The 17,062-nt window shown below is 37.8% G+C and overlaps 1 protein-coding gene across 1 annotated transcript in view; it reads right to left on the bottom strand.

Moving 5' to 3' along the window:
* Positions 1-17,062, bottom strand: part of GARRE1 (granule associated Rac and RHOG effector 1) — a 101,803-nt gene that overhangs the window by 17,729 nt on the left and 67,012 nt on the right. Inside the window, exons 4-9 of the mRNA XM_065416441.1 lie at positions 10,927-11,133; positions 9,087-9,227; positions 8,738-8,833; positions 8,442-8,603; positions 7,688-7,846; positions 1,006-1,103 (exon numbers count right to left, since the gene is read on the bottom strand). Coding sequence (XP_065272513.1) covers positions 1,006-1,103; positions 7,688-7,846; positions 8,442-8,603; positions 8,738-8,833; positions 9,087-9,227; positions 10,927-11,133 — 863 coding nt within the window. The remainder of the gene's footprint in view (positions 1-1,005; positions 1,104-7,687; positions 7,847-8,441; positions 8,604-8,737; positions 8,834-9,086; positions 9,228-10,926; positions 11,134-17,062) is intronic.

Raw genomic sequence — 17,062 nt, 5'->3', positions numbered from 1 at the left:
GATTTGGTCAAATATTTAAATAGCACCTCTATCACACTGTCAATAGACAGGGCTCTATTAATGTTTGTCAGTAGGGGGAGCCCCTCCAAAGATTTTCAGTTGTGGTTCAAGTAGTCTGCAATTTCTTTTTAGTTGTTTTCAAAAAATAGAGCAATTTAAACAGCATTCCAATGACAGAAAATATCCGGAGTGCCAGTTTATAATCTGGAGGAATTAAAGAAGAATTCACCTTCTCTGCGGAAAGTGACTAGGCCATTTATACTTGAGGAAATGCCATATATACTAGTAGTTGCAGGCTGTCTCCACTAAAGGCTCAGACTCATCACCTACCATAAACTGAAGTCGTCCATAATACTGGAAGCGCTGCAATAAAAGGGATCTGAAAATGTGCTTGTTGTTTCAAAAGGATGCCAATATTTGGTCAATCCTGGCAATTAGAAAAATGAATTCATTTAGCTCCATAGTCTACACTACTGAAGGCCCCACACCAAGTTTCTGGAAAGGTTCAGTGAGGTGCTAGAGTCCCTCACCTGCCACCAAAATATTTGAGGAGGTCCTCTTACCTCCCAGACTTCCTGAGAGACATGCCACCTCAGAGAAAGAGGGGTGACTTAGTTCATACACTGAAGGTCTGCCACAGAAGAGTATAACAGGGAAGGATTTGTTTGCCTTTCCTTTCATCTGTTTAACTATTACCATCCTTTCTTCTTTTAACAAAACCTCTTCAGTATTCTAGTGTGACAGCATTGCCTCCATTTCTATTGCCTCCTGAAGAAACACCGCAAATACTAGGAGCTAACAGAGAAGAACATGCAAAGAAATTCTAGGCGCACCTGTCAGTCAATCCTACAGCAGGAGTGCCACACCTCACTTCCAGATTGGAAGAGCCTGATGAGGCAGATGCTATCATTGAATGTTATTCCCAATTCTATCACATCATCAGTTTTCCTATATAAAAAATAAAATCATGCCTACTAGTGTTACTGATATACAATATTTATTTACCAAGTTGATGGGACTTGCACCACAATTCTGGATCCTTCTAAACTAATCTGAGGAGCGTATGCTTCTTTATTTTCAATCTGCGCTGTGTCCACAACCACCTAAGCAAATAAAGTAACATTATTTAGTTCTTTTAAGAATACGGTTAAATTGTTTTACCACCTGAAGTTCAAAAGGTAATGAAAACTGGCAAAACACACAGAACTGCAGCAAAATATAATTGCAATCTGATTTCCATTTTAATATATCAAAACAGCAAAAGTAGTATAATTTCTCAAATCAAGCATTTAAATAAACAGCAGATACATAATTTTATCCTCAGCTACATCCTGTAGTTAGGCATCACCCATGCAGTATCAGCTACAGCACTTCACACAGGCACCACAATGGCTGTCACATTTGGAGGCAAGGAATACTAATTCTCCCAAGCCACTACCTCAAAGCCCCAAAAGCATCTTTTTGGTCAACTCTTCTGATACTTAATTGGGATGCCTGAGGTGAAAGAGATGAATGTTATTTTAGTCTGCAACTCTAGATTAACTTGCAATTCCACGGTTTTCTGGGTTCTAAGATCCTACATACACAGTCCCTGCCTCTGCCCATCCTGAATTGTGTATCATTATTAATGCCTTCCTTAGTAAGAAGAGGGAGATGACTATCCAATTTGTTGAGTTTGGGTCCCCGTTCATAAGACATTGTTTCTGAAGATGGAGGATTTGGAAATTACCATTCTGTCTTGAACCTTCCCTTATTAGGGAAACTGACTGAGAAGGATGGGTTCGCATAAGCCTCAATAATTATATTTTTGAATAGGTTCCACATTTGATTCATGTTTTCATTTGAGGTCCAGTCTTCATCCACAGGCCATTTTGGTAATTTCTAATAGCTTATTTTGGTTGTGCTGAGATTCCCCAGCAACATTTGAGTCACCATCAGACCTCATGTCAGTGACTAACAGATTATTTGTACCATTTAACCTTGAAATGGCCAAGTCCTCCAGTGCAGAGAAGCCTTAAGGGATTTTAGTGGCGTGTCTGCAGTCACCCTCCACTGGTTCTGCTATTATCTGGTAGGCAGGCATCAACTAGTGGTGATGGAGAAATGTGTCAGGTGAAGCATTTGAAATAGAGGGGCCTGAAGTCTGTTGAGATTCTATGTTCCTTCCTCTGGTGTCAAACCTATTAAAACTGCAGCAAGCATAACTGCACTGCCATTACCCACCCTTTAGGTGTTCCATCACTGAGCATATGACTGCATTCCCCTGGATATTCGCCTCAGTCCATTCATCCCTACCTGTAAACGGTCTCGGAGTCTTTTTAAAAAGAGGCCATTATGATTAGTGTTTGGCCTATGTACAAGCTTCCATACACCTTTTTTTTTTTTTTAAATGACAATGCCATTCTATTACTTTGTTTAGGTTTCAGAATATTTATGAAACTTGAATTTTATTCTGCAGATCTATTGATTTATGCCGCACCTGTAGCTATGAGTATGATAGGATAAGAAAGGAAAGATTTATGAATGATTTAATCCTAGTATTCAAGGGACAGATGCCATCTGTAACTTAGATGTGTGTAATTCAGGAGCAAATCTTGCTTCACTCAGACCCAACTTACAAACATAAAAAAAAATTATCAACATTTGGCCAAGGTTATGATATCTAGGGTTTAGAAATTACTAGAAGCTAGGATGTTGCTGTTACAGGAACACTGTGCTAATAGCAAGGAGAAATGCTAGCACAAAATTACCTTGATTATAATTAGTTTCATTTTATCCCTACCTTATATGACATCCAATTAAGAAAGTCATAGTTGTGATTATTTTTTCCTGACAAACTAAAAAGAAAACATCTTAAATCCATGCACTAGTGCTATTAAAAAAAAAAAAAGGGGGGGGGTGTAATTAAATATGATTCTTAATACCAAAGTGCATGACAAATCACATAAAAAAGCATTCACAAAATGGAACTTCAACATTACTACAGAAGTATCAACTCAACAGCACTAACAAATGTTTTGATAAGAGACTGGAGGTCAGGCAATGCCACAAGCAAATCAGCCACTGCTCATGTGTAAACAAATGCAGGAGAGATTCTTTAGGAAAAGTAGTGCTGTGCTCCTAATCTTTTGATTTTTCCCTTTGAAAAATTAACATTAGAAACACTTTGAGGGCTGGTCTGCACTAGGAACTTACATCAGCATAGCTACGTCTCTCAAGGGTGTAAAAAATCCGACCTATGCCAACCTAATTCCAGGTGTATACAGTGCTAGGTTGACAGAAGAATTCTTCCATCAAAGTAGCTACCGCCTCTTGAGGAGGCGGATTATTACTTATGCCAATGACGAACCCCTCACATTGGTGCAGATAATGTCTACACTGAAGCACTACACAGTGCAGCTGGTGCGCTGCAGCTGTACCGCTGTAATGGTTTAAGTGTAGACATACCCTTATGTTAACAATAAAAATCAATGTTAGTATCTTTACAATACAGCAGGCCTGGTCAGTCAAAATGGGTTTCCAGTTGCTTTGCGTTACTGGAGCAGCACAAAGCAGAGCTGGAGTGTACCAGTGAATATGCAAAGACCCCTGAATTATCAAGCACAATGGGCTAAGTTCAACCGAGTGTAGCAGAATAAACCTTGGTGAACGTCAGAACATTTGAATGTAGTTTTGAAAATTTAGAATATGATTTTTGTAAGTGTTGAGTAGTCACAACTTCAGTTGACTTAAATGTGAAGATCAGGTTCTTAATCTACAAATTAAGACAAATACTGAATACCTAGAGCAGGGGTAGGAAACCTATGGCACACGTGCCGAAGGCGGCACAAAAGCTGATTTTCAGTGGCACTCACACTGCCCGGGTCCTGGCCACCGGTCCGGGGGGCTCTGCATTTTAATTTAATTTTAAATGAAGCTCCTTAAACATTTTAAAAACCTTATTTACTTTACATACAACAATAGTTTAGTTATATATTATAGACTTATAGAAAGAGACCTTCTAAAAACGTTAAAATGTATTACTGGCATGCAAAACCAGGGGTGAAAGTAAGTCCAGTGACTTACCGGTACACTGGGGCGGGGCCTAGGGCAGAAGGGGCGTGGCTGAGGGAGTCAGAGCCAGCCCCAGCCCACCCAGTAAGGTAAGTGCCCCCCCCTCCCCAGGGTAGCAGCAGCAGCCCGGGGCTCCGGGGGCTATTTAAAGGGCCCGGGGCTCCCCTGCTTCTACCGCCCCGGCCCTGTAAATAGCCGTGGGAGCCCTGGGGAAGCGGCGGGGCTCCCGCAGCTATTTAAAGGACCGGGGCGGCAGAGGCAGCTGGAGCCCCAGGCACTTTAAATAGCCCCTGGAGCCCCCCGCTACCCCTGGGCTCTGGGGGCTATTTAAAGGGCCCGGGGCTCCCCTGCTTCTACCGCCCCGGCTCTTTAAATAGCTGCCGGAGCCCCGGAGTAGTGGCGGTGGGGCTCCGGTGGCTATTTAAAGGGCTGGGTGGTAGAAACAGCGGGAGCCCGGACTTTTCAAATAGCCCCCAGAGCCCCTACCCCAGGGCTCCAGCAGTGGGGCTCTGGTGGCAATTTAAAGGGCCTGGGGCTCCAGCTCCTGCTGGGAGCCCCAGGACCCTTAAATTGCCCCCTGGGGAAGCCGGGCCACCCCGGTACGGCAAACTGGCTCTTTCCGGTACGCCGTACTGGGGCGTACCGGCTTACTTTCACCTCTGCGCAAAACCTTAAATTAGAGTGAATAAATGAAGGCTCGGTACACCACTTCTGAAAGGTTGCTGACCCCTGACCTAGAGTAACTGCTCCTTTTTTGTTATCTGACATATTAAGCCAGTAAAACCCAGAATAATTAAGCAATTTATGAGTCACACTTCATTTAACTTTCTAATCTTTTTCTAACAAGATGCATAGCCAAAATATGTGCGGCATAGAGTAAACTAAATCTTCATGAGATTGTCCTACAATGTTTTATTTGGCACTTAGGTAGCAAGTTAACTCATAAATCTCGGCCAATACAGATACATTAGTTTCTAAAAACAGTAAAATGAAGGGTGTGCTATATCTACTCCTGATTCATTTATCTGACTTCTGAACAAAATAAAATCAAAATACAGTGAACACATTTCTCACACCCAGCCTGGTGGTTACTTAGGAAATGGCTTCCTGTTCATCGGACATCTATTGTTCTTGTTTTACAGGTGCTTCCTCCCTCACCCCACCCAGAGAATGCTCTAAAGGAAAAGATTAGAATTTGTCGTCATTACATAAAATTGTACGCGAATGTAAATCAATATTGCAGAATTATTTTTACATAGCACCACAGATGTGCAAAGCAGTCTACAGCCAAAAATGGCAAATCCCTACTCTGAAGAGATTGCAGTGTAATTTAGGGGGGGAAAACAACAAGGAATGACAAACCAAGAGTAAGACAGGAGTATAAGAAGATGAGGCTTACAAGAGTGAAAGATCATACACTGTTTACTGTTATTTATGCATCTTGTTAGTGCCTCTGAATATGAAAGGCCTCTGCTATTAGATAATTGATGCCAGCAGTGAATAGAGTTATTCATGATTTTACCCAAGTTATTCCTAAAAAATGACAATTTCATTTTGGCTTGCACGATAATCAAAGGAGTTCTATGCCAACAACTCTCCCTGCTGCCAGCATGGAACTCTCATGATAGCAGCATTTCAATGGCTAGCAGGGCTGCCCTGCTCTCCACCAGCCGTGTTTTCCCACTGCTACTGAGCCTCAACCTTCCCCTCCAGGTGAAGAAACCACCTAACCCCCCTCCTGTGAACAGCTCTAGCCCTGATCTAACCCCTCTTGAATCTAATGTTTTTCAAGTATTTCTTCCTCAAAAACACCCAATCAGAATGAGACCAACAATCTTACTGTACTACCACCACCACCTTCCTCTACCCCTAAAAAGTTACCCTCCTGTGCCACACAGGTTCCTATCAGCAACTGCTATGTCAGGGGATTGATAGTAGCAGCACAGCTGCTGCCATATTAGCAGCAGAGAAAGCAGAACACCATGATTAGAGTAAATTTCATTTTATATCTTGTTTACATGTCACAGTTATGATGATATTCTCTTGAGTTAAGATATGAACAAGGGAGAATATCTTAAATTTGTGCTACTAATGGTCAAAGTTGTAGAAGCAATTTAATGTGATGCTTATAATACCGAAGTAAGTGATGTTCAAATAGAAAAGCATGACAAATGAAGCTTCACTATTTCTGTAGAAATCATCAACTCAACAGTACTAGAAGAAATGCTTTAATAAACTAAGACGGGAGGTGAGTCAAAGCCACATACAAATCAGCTACTTCACTTGCCTGAACAGCTGCAATAGCTGACCTTACAAGATTAAAAAAAAAAATGCATTTTGCTACATATCAGAGATTAAAATCAACCACTAATTCTTGATCATTCTATGTTCAGGTTGCACAGAAAGTAAAAGACCATTGACAGTATATAATCCAACAGTTAGACCAAATTTTGATTCTGTTACCAAGTGCTGGCTTAAAAAGAAGGTGATTGAAACTCTTACACACAATGATGTACTTTTAAAACACATACCACACACACACTTCCAGCTGCATTGTTGTTAAAGGAAATCTGCTCCCATTTTACTTGTCCAGTAGATTGAAAATTCACAATAGCCCAAAAGAAACACTTGTCATGAATAAACGGAAGTGCATTTTATTAAATAAAAAGACTGCAGTGATTAGTTATACCATATATAAAATGTTTACTTAAGAAAACATACATATCTTAAAACAATATCCAAACAGTTCCTAAATATACCTTACTGATGAATAGTGCAAGTGTCTCCATTTGAATTGCCATATTACTGATATTCGAAGGGGAGGATCTCCTGCTGGCAATTAAACAGGAAATCCAGCTCCCACGTCAGTAGTGAAAAACAGTATTTTCAAAGTTGTTGTAGAATACGATTTTTTTTTAAATGTGGTAGTCTTCTGATTTTACCATGCATTAAAAAGGGAGCTGTGTCCTAATAAAATAATAAATAATAATATTATTATATTATTATTTATTATTATTATTATTATTATTACCATGCATTAAAAAGGGAGCTGCATTTCCTGTGTCCTAATCTACATCAGGTTGTAAAAACTGCAGCTTCCTATTTGATTTTAAAACTTCTAGTGCTTTTCTTTTCATAAAATCAGTCAATGTTCAAAATATTCTTTATGTTAGAGTGTGAGTTTTCAACTACAATTAAGACTTCTGAATCTATGGTCTGCTAAAATCCATCTTGTCTACCAGTAAAGTTATCTCTAACACTGGAAATGGAGGAGCCCACTGTAAGAAACTGAACCAATTTCCAAAGTGTTTTAATAATGTTTCAACATCTGTAAGAGAAACTTTAGTGTCGTTTTATGTAAGTGTTTTGATTGTTAAATTATTGGTCAAATTGTCAACTGTAATTACAAAGCTTTTAATACTTTTCATATTTTACTAAGTCGTACTTAATTTTGTGAACTTGTAAACTGATGGGCTGAGAACAATGGTCCCAGTCCTACAAATTGCTCAGCACCTTGTTCTATCAGTCCAAATGATCTCAGTTTTACTTTAAGAGAAGAGGATTCTTGTCCAAATATAGCTTTAAAAATAGTTTGTTTACTGCTGATCTGTCCCTATCAGCCACAGTGACTTACCAATCCAGCTTGGCCAAATAATAACTGTACAGCCGTCTTGCAGGCTCCCCGCCAAGTAGAAGGGCAAACCTGATTTAGTACTTCAGTAACAGGAGAGTCATCCCGGGGTGTAAGTCCATTATGGCAACCAGCTTCTTTGATCAGTTGTAGCATTGTGTGCTGCAAGTCACAAAAGCTTGTTACACACACTACTCAAAACAGAGAAACATACATTTGAAAAACATCTACTACTGCATGTATATTCTGAGGTTACAAACAGGAAATAAAATGTTCTCAGATGTCCTTATCTTGTAATTTTGATTTGTCTGAAGGATACATTCAAGGAAATTAAATACACATAGTAGTGTTAAATATAAAAGCTTTCTCAATCTTAACCAAAGCATTTGCTACCTGTAAACAGTCTAAGTTATAAAATGCACCTGTATAAATTGAATTATGGAAATTAGTATAATAATCAGAATACAAAAGAGCACGGCTTATGAGACACTGTAAATAATAGTTCAAAACACAATCCATTTTTAACCTTTCCAGGAACAGGGAGCTAAGTTTACCTCAAAAAAGTGAAAATGCTCAAAGATATCCAAATAATTTTTGGATGACACTCCCGCCTTCCCCCCAAATTTAGAAATCCATTTTCCCATTAGTTCTAAGAATACCTTTTGAACTCATTTGGCATGATTGGTTTTAAAATTGTAATTTAATACTGAATATTTAATATTGAATTTTTATAAGAGGTTAGATTTAGGGTCATTACCGTTTTCAGCTTCAGGTTTTCTGCTGCAGACTCATTAAAGGATATTCCTTTTAGAAAATGGGATCCTATCTGAACAGGTACAGTGGGGAGTTCACACTGAATTGGCTGAGGTGGAGTCTGTCTCCTTCCTGTTTGTTGGGCTTCAGCTTCACAACAGCAGCCCTTGAAGACAAAAAATAGATCAATGAGCAGAAAGGGAGACAGTAAATAAAAAGCTAATAAAAAGAACAAAATTTAAGGAATTATCATTCTTTACCATTCATTTTCAGGAGGAAAAAAAGAGTACTGGCTCTTACCTGCAAACTTGCTTCAATAGCTTTTGGATTCAAGTGGAAGCCAGCCTTCATTGCATATTCACAATGGCCCAAACTCTCCAAAGCAATTTTATATGCCTGATATTACAAAATGGTTTAAGATACAAGTTAGCCATAATCAACAAGTGATGTGAAAGTATATATATGAATTTACACTGTCATATTTCATGGCACATCCACAATCTTCTATAGACAATACTGCAAAGTCACAACTCTCTTTCAGTTGATTGAACTACATGTTTTTGTGTAACACACTCCTTTCCCGCTTCAATCCCCTACCTCCTGACTGTAGTGGACATGTGGAAAAAATAAAACAATTAAGGTAACTAACCTGCAAAGCACAGTCAATTTTCATATTCAGTTCTTTCAGCTGATGCTCAGGGATTGCCACACTTTGTGAGCAGAAGAGTTGCTGAACCTCAATTCCAGCCAAACACCCATCACAGCCTCTTTCTCTCAGCCGAGATGTGGCCTTTAACATAAGGGATAATCAAAAATGATCATAGTATTGGTTCAACATTGGGACAGATGTAGTCTACCCAAAATTCGCACACCAGGACCAAGAACAACAATTAACTGGTATATCCGCTGATGATTACAGAAAAAAAAACTGTATATTAGTGATTATTTAAGAGCATGGGTTTTCATATAGTATCTTAAAACCTTACAATTATTGGGATTGGTGATTTTAGTCAATTCTGGAAATAGAGGTTTCTCTTTTTTCTAGCTCTATAATTGAAGAGAATTTGGTCTTGTGTTTTTCTCTTATTTTCTCATTTTGCATGCCTAATAGACTTTATTCTGTTAATCTGTATATGATTCTCTATATTTTGACAAATAATAAGGTGTTTCCTTCATAAAAATAGCTTAACTGGGCCAAGGTCATAACTGGCTCTTTTATCATAAATATCAAGGCCCCAACCCAAGTACATAAGTACTTAACTTTAACCAGTTATATCAATTTCTATATAGCAACTTCCAAGAAACTAGGAATATAAAGTACTGAGACAACATTTGAAATCCTGCTCATATTTAACAGAATTCATAGTAGATAAAGCTATGGTATAACTTAACAACAAAAGTATGGATCAATAATATTCCCCAAAAATTGTGTCTAGCAAACAGTTGTAAATCTCTATTTTATTCCAGTCAGTGAGAGAAAGCATGTCCCGTTACAAAGAGTTCTTTAGATTCATAGTCCCACAGGAAGCTTGTCTGTTGTCCTATACCTTGCAGATGTTAGTTGATAAATGGAAATCCTGAGAGGATTTCCAGGCAAGATGACTAACACGCCTGTCTGTTCTGCCAGATTAGACTTCAAAAGCACATACTCCAAGTTACTTTAATTTTAAGGAAACCATGTACTCAAAAAGTCTGAAGCCGTTTTTGCTCTAGCAATTTATCAATTTAATGTCAGCTATAGAAAGAGGAAAAGCAAGTATTTTAGGTCTATTAAACTAGGTTCCCTTGAAAGGTGTTTTTTCCTTGTAGTGAAGATATGGATTCCACAGATTATGTATATGTTTTGGAAGTATAAATCTAGAGACAATTTTGAGTAACATAATTAAATTTTTTACAATTTTGTAATTCAACCACCAGCAAGAACGGCAGCTTTTCAACAAATTGGACATAAAAGTCATGAGTAGCCTTTTTAAAATACAGAACAGGATACATATTCAAAATGTTATCAAGACACCATCAAAATCATTTCTGTCTGACTTTTGGGCTGCCTCTTTTGACAAGAGCAAAGGCTACTATAATTGAAAGATCAGAGAAAATTATTTTTCTGTTTCTCTAGATTGTGCATCTGACAGCACTTTGTGTATAATGCCACTGCTTCACTACAGACTGTTTCCTTTGTTTTTGTGAGGTTTTTCACATAGAGAAAAATTAAAAAAAAAAAAAAAAATATATATATATATATATATATATATATATATATATATATATATATATATATATATATATATATAGGAAAATTGGCTCCAGGATAATTAATAGTACTTAAAACTATTTTAAGCCATTTAACGAAAATAGGACTAAATATCAATTTTAGTTTTCCTTTAATATAAAACAAATATGAAGAGTTTTGCATATTAGGGCAACTAATTTCAAAGTTGCCAGTTACTAATATGAAATATTCAGCTTAATTAAAAACAAGGCATCCATACCTCTGCAGCTCCTCTCCATGATCGTACTGCATCTTCTAGCTCAGTTGTGGGGCTCAAATTGGAGGTTCCCACCCCACTAGCATTCTTCCTTTCCTGAGCTACAGCTTCAGCAAAACAAGAGTGTGCCACTGGTTGGACCTTCTGCAAAGCTTGTGACAAAAACTGAAAGTGAACCTGCATCACTGTCAAGAAACATCGTCCAAGTAACTATGAAAGAAAAAAAAACAAAATTCAAGAGTGAGTTTGGGGTTACTTTTGGTCAGTGAATCCTGATGACTGAGTTAAACAAGCGAGTCAAGTTCCTAAGCTTGGATGGATCAATGAAGAGCTTTTTTTTATAATGCTTCACAATCAAACCATCATCAATACGAAACAAAGCTAATACTTTATGTTCTTAAAACACTTAAAAATCACTACAGAACACTGGGGTTCTATGTATCACACTGAATCTCTAAGTTGCAGCTTTTCTTTTGAGAGAGATCAGGCGTCTGATTGCTATGAATTTTATCTGCATCATCTTTACAACACTTCTGTTCTCAAGTCATGGTTATTTCAAGAATGCAAATCTGAAAAGCTGATGAGTCACACTATCTTACACTGTTTGACCAACATATAAAATCTACTTTGGTTAAATCAGTACACACCAAGCTCATCACAGTATTAAAAGGTTCATAATCAAGTTTAACATTCTGCTTGGAAGATCATCAGAAATATATGTGAAAACGTTTTGACAATTAAAACAGTGAACAAATTTTTGGGGGCTTCTTTGGAGAGTAATCTTGACTGATCAGGAAATAAGGTACACCTGGAAGAACTTGTACAAACTGACGCCCTATGTCTTACATCATCTGACAGGAATCCCTAGAGCTAACAAAAAAATTCACTCCAAAATATTTCAAAGAAATGTATAATTTAATGCTGCTCATTTGGACAGTGGGGAGGGGGGGAAAAGCAAAAGAGGGTCTAGAAACCCAGGCAAATTATTCTCTCTCTCCCCACCCTCACCCCACAAACGAATTAAGGGTGCTGTATCTATAATCACTTCCTCGCCCTTGCAAGCACACAGAGTAAGAGATGAAAAGTTGAGCCTAACTCAGATGGGTTCCAAATTCCAGACCACTGGACTAGCTGTCTTTTTCCTTTGTAAATCGCCCCTCTGTCATTTTACCCTTTCCTCTTACCAATACAGCAACGCTGGATTATGCTTGAGCAAACTACACATGCCTAGTATTAGAACAAGCAAAATGAAACAAGTATCACACTGTTCTAGTAATTCTCTCTCTCTGCACTTCCTGTCAGCATGGGAGGATAGGTACAAGCTTCCAACAGGCCAGAGAATGTGGGTAGAAGAACAAGCAGGAATACTCTATATTTAGGAGTTTGCCATACAACCCTGGCCGGGGTCGGGGGGGGCAACACTTGCAAGAGACCAAAACTAGAACACCAGAGCAGCAAATGTTTTCAAAGTTACTGTAGAAAGTACTGATTTGGATTCATGAGGCATGGGCCAGTGGGTAGTGTACTGGACTAGGATTCAGAAGAAATGGGCTCTATCTTCAGCTCCTCCACTTACCCGCTTTCTGACTTCGGGCAAGTCACTTTCCCTCTCAGTGCCTCTGTTTTTCCCCTCTCACCTTTTGTCTCTCTTCTATTTAGACTGTACACTCTCCAGGGAATGGACCATCCCTTATATGTGTTTATTGAGTACCTAACACAATGAGGCCCAAACCTCAGGTGAGGTCTCTAGGTATTACAGAAATACAAGTAATGGAAAAAAACAGCATTAATGAATCCTTGAGACTTTCAAAAAGAAAAGTAGTCAAAATTACAGTTGTAATCTAAAATATTTTACATTGAAAGTGCTAATTTTTGTCTGTTGCATAAGTATATACACTTGTTATAAATATAAATATGGATAAACTTCACACACAGTTTCTGTTCTTTTGGTTTACTGTAGTTGTCACAAAGAGAAAGTGACAAGATATGAATGTATAAATGTTTATATACATTTTACCTTCCTTTACAAAAAGTCTACCAGAATTAAACTGTTACACCATTTTAGGAATAATGCATAAAATGTACAAAGAGTGTACAAAGGCATCCTGACTTAGAGGATAAGAAGTTATCTGGCTTATTTTCAGTTACATTCTTTTTTTAATAAAAGTATTCAGCTACAGTGATTTTTACCGGCAAGATATAGGAGTCACACTAATAGTTATATGCATTAACAATCTACTTTAACAGAACTTTACCGGTGGCAAATTTTGTTTCCCATTGCAGCCAGTCTCCTTTGGACATTCCATTCTGGTTCAATCATTTCCCCTCTTTGTACAACGTATAACATTAAACAGTTTTGATACTGTGACTGACCTCTGCAAGTATAGTCTGCCTTATTAAAAAAGTATTCAGCAGACATTAAGAACAAACCACCAACTTACTTGATGACAAAATTTATAAGATTTCTATGAAAACTGCAGGAGCCAGTGAGGAGAAAACTAGCAATCTAAACATTTCAGTGTATGGAAAATACGAAGGACTCCAACAATTCTCAGGGGAAAGAAAATCCAGGGCTCATTAGGAATTTCAAACTAGTGAGATTCTAAAGGACGTTGAGGTACAAGAGGTTGAAATCTTCCCGTCCCTGGGAACTGCTCTCAAAATCAACAACCTATTTTGTTTTACAAGGACAGCATACCACATTCCTGGTATAATTTGCAATGTTAGGCAATGAGATTAAAATACTAGTATTGGCACATAAATCCAAGTCTTCTTTATAAAGTCTATGTTTTGTTTTCTAAATCTAGATATTAACTCTCCTCTACTTCAGTGATTGTTCAGAGGCATTTCCAATGGTTAAAATAAGAATAGTATCACTGGGATGGGGATTCTTGCACTGTTCCATCCTGCTAGATTAAGGACTCATTTCAGAGGCCGTATACACTTCCTTGTAAGAACTCATCATTTTAAAGGTATTTTTCTAAAGAGGAAAAGAGCTGAATCCCTCTCTTCACTGGGGGAATGTAATTACCATCATCAAATCCTTGATAAATACTCTCAAGCTAGGTCTAGAGATCAAAGTAGAGTACAGTACTTGCAGCAAAACCACCTGTGTGAATAACGTAAGAATATATAGAGTTGTTGTAGCTGTGTTGGTCCCAGGATATTAGAGAGACAAGGTGGGTGAGGTAATATCTTTTATTGGACCAACTTCTGTTGGTGAGAGAGACAAGCTTAAAGAAGAGCTCTGTGTAAGCTCGAAAGCTTGTCTCTCTCACCAACAGAAGTTGGTCCAATAAAAGATATTACCTCACCCACCTTGTGTCTCTAATAAGACTATAGAGGCCTCCTGCTGTCCAATCTATCAAAATTGGATAGTCACGTAGGGCACAGTTAAAATAGCCATTCTGCACTTATTCTTCTTTGCTCACATTTTGGGACTTGAGTTTTCCTCTTGGGGACTACAAAGGGAATAAGATAATAAGAACAGCCATACTGGGTCAGACCAAAGGTCCATCTAGCCCATTATCCTGTCTTCCGACAGTGCCCAATGCCAGGTTCCCCAGAGGGAATGAACAGAACAGGTAATCAAATGATCCATTTCCTGTCACCCAATGGATTAGATTCTTAGATTAGAATATCTAATAAACAGCGACCAGCTTGATTCCCCACAATTTACAAAAGATAAAATGGCCTCTGCCTCCTTTTTTGGAATCCTGAATATTGCAGATATGATGAAGTGAGGTTTCTGTGTCCTCACAAACATTTACCCTTGATAAATAAATCTCCACCACTTGTATACCATTCCTATCCTTTGCTACGTCATCAGAAAGACACAAATGCCTCTCCTTATCTCAATGGCTGAACAATCTTGTGTGGAGGAATTTGGCATCATGTTTGGACAGCTGAGAATAGTGTGGCTGTTGGAGACATACTATGTAGTACATCCTCCCTTACCTCTGACACTCGCAAGATCTGTTGAGGCTCTGCTTCCTCTGTACAGCTTCTAGCTACAGACATGCAAGAAGCTATTGTGAAAATATCCCCTTCCAGCAGCTTGAAGCTTGAAAAAAAATCACACTTTTCCATGTCAGCACATTCAACAAATGCTTTCTCCAAATCTGTATTACAGTAGCACGTTGGGTCCCCCAATCCAAGACCAGAGACTCTTTGTTCTAGGTGCTGTTCAAACATATTTGAAAGTTCCTTTCCACAGAGAGTTTACAATCTTGGTTTATGACAAGGCACAAGCAGGTGTGTGAAAAACAAGTGGGTGGAAGGGAAGAATAAACTAACAGTAAAACAAGCATGATTTTGCATAACAAATAATAGTTTAAGTTCACCACCTGGCTACCCACTGTTTTTGGCAGCAATTCGCAGATATCACAGTGCTGAGGCAAGACATGGAGAAGGATAAAGAAATGACTTTACATGATTTTGGGGGGAGTTCCCTCTCCCCATGTATGTCCTCTACAATAGAAAATCTATACTTTCATATTTTAGCATTTTTTAAAACATTTTTCTCTTTTCAGACAGGGAAGGCAATCTAAAACACAGCACACACATTTTAAAAGGGTATCTATGTTATGAAGGAGTGAGGATCAGTAAGTTGATGAGCTTCTTCATAATCAGTACAAAAATACTGAGAAAGATTTGTGATATGCTTGTGCTTTTACAGCAAGCTTATATACTTGGCTTCATTTTGGAAGAATGCTCTAAATCTCACTGCTTATGTCTTTTCCACGACAGATGGTAAGGTAGCACATATATGATCAATCATGACTATGCAACAAAAATAAAATGACACCTGTCACTTCAAATTAGTATGGAGATGCCTGAAGGTATCTACTGCAAGTCTATTTCATGGTTACATATTAACAAAACAGAAAATGTAACTAATGAAGCCAATTGCAGAGGATGGTTTAGTTAGTTGAGGATTTGTTGTAATCTTCTTAAAATTTAACTATTTACAAACAATTTTAAAATAGCCTTGGCAAGCCACTCAATTGACTGGTCAACTGACTACCTATCATTTGACCACAGTCAAATATTCCAGCAAGAACACCTTGACGTAGTTGCTGGCCTACCTTTTTGATTGCCTCATGGTGCTATCTGCTAGCAAGCCTATTTAACTGTCATGATCACTCACTCTACTACATACTAATACCATTTGCTGAGAAAAAAAAGGTGAACTAACTGAAATTTGTATGTATGTATATTTTTATTTGTGTATCAGGCCATCAATGTACATAGCAATTTACAAAAATTAACAAGTTAAAAGACATGGTCCCTGCCCCAAAGAGTTTACAATATAAACTGACTAGATAAAACATACAGAAATTAACTCAGAATGGAATGGGGGAGCGAAAAGAGGGTTCAGTCATCATTAAACCTCCTTCCCAAACAAAGAGAAAAGATGCATAGCCATTAAGCTGCTTGAAGAGTTGGCCAGCAGCCTACCTAGCATACGTGCATTTAAAAATGACATTTTCTTTTATAGTTGCTATGTTTATTTGTTTAATTTCATTTTGCTTTTATAACTGTTCAATCTTGAATAACATTCACATTTAAATGCTAACCTACCATTGCTAAAAAAGACAATTTCGTTTTTTAGAATTTCATTTCATTATATTTCACATTTTTCTTAGTTAAAATAACTCAGCTAAGTAAATTTGTTTTTTTGTAATTAGGCATAAGTATCTAAAGCTATATCAAATGGAGACCATAAAGTCTTAATCTTTTTTGTTGTTGTTGTTGCTATAGTTATATACTAATAAATTAGTGCTTTAAAATATTTGACTTTTTTTACATTATTTGACAATATTTGACCAATCAACTGGTCAACTGACCAGTTATTTTTTGACCACTCAAATGCCCAATCCTACTTTTAAAAAAATCCAAAAGTTATGAAGATGCAAGTGAATTGTAATGTAATGTAAAGAACTGACATTAAAGATCATTGGCATTAGACAACGTCACTGCCTCAAGGCTAAATTTCTATCAAAAACAAAACAAAACAAAAAAAGATTTTTCCCGAGCCATTAAAGTAAGCTATTTGTATGAGGGCATAGTGCACATCCAGAAGCACACCAATTTTAGGCAACACTGTTTATTTTAATAGCACATAAAGGCATACAAT

The sequence above is a fragment of the Emys orbicularis genome, chromosome 14 (assembly GCF_028017835.1).
Source record: "Emys orbicularis isolate rEmyOrb1 chromosome 14, rEmyOrb1.hap1, whole genome shotgun sequence".
Lineage (NCBI taxonomy): Eukaryota > Metazoa > Chordata > Testudines > Emydidae > Emys > Emys orbicularis.
This window is presented reverse-complemented; position numbering and strand designations above follow the sequence as displayed.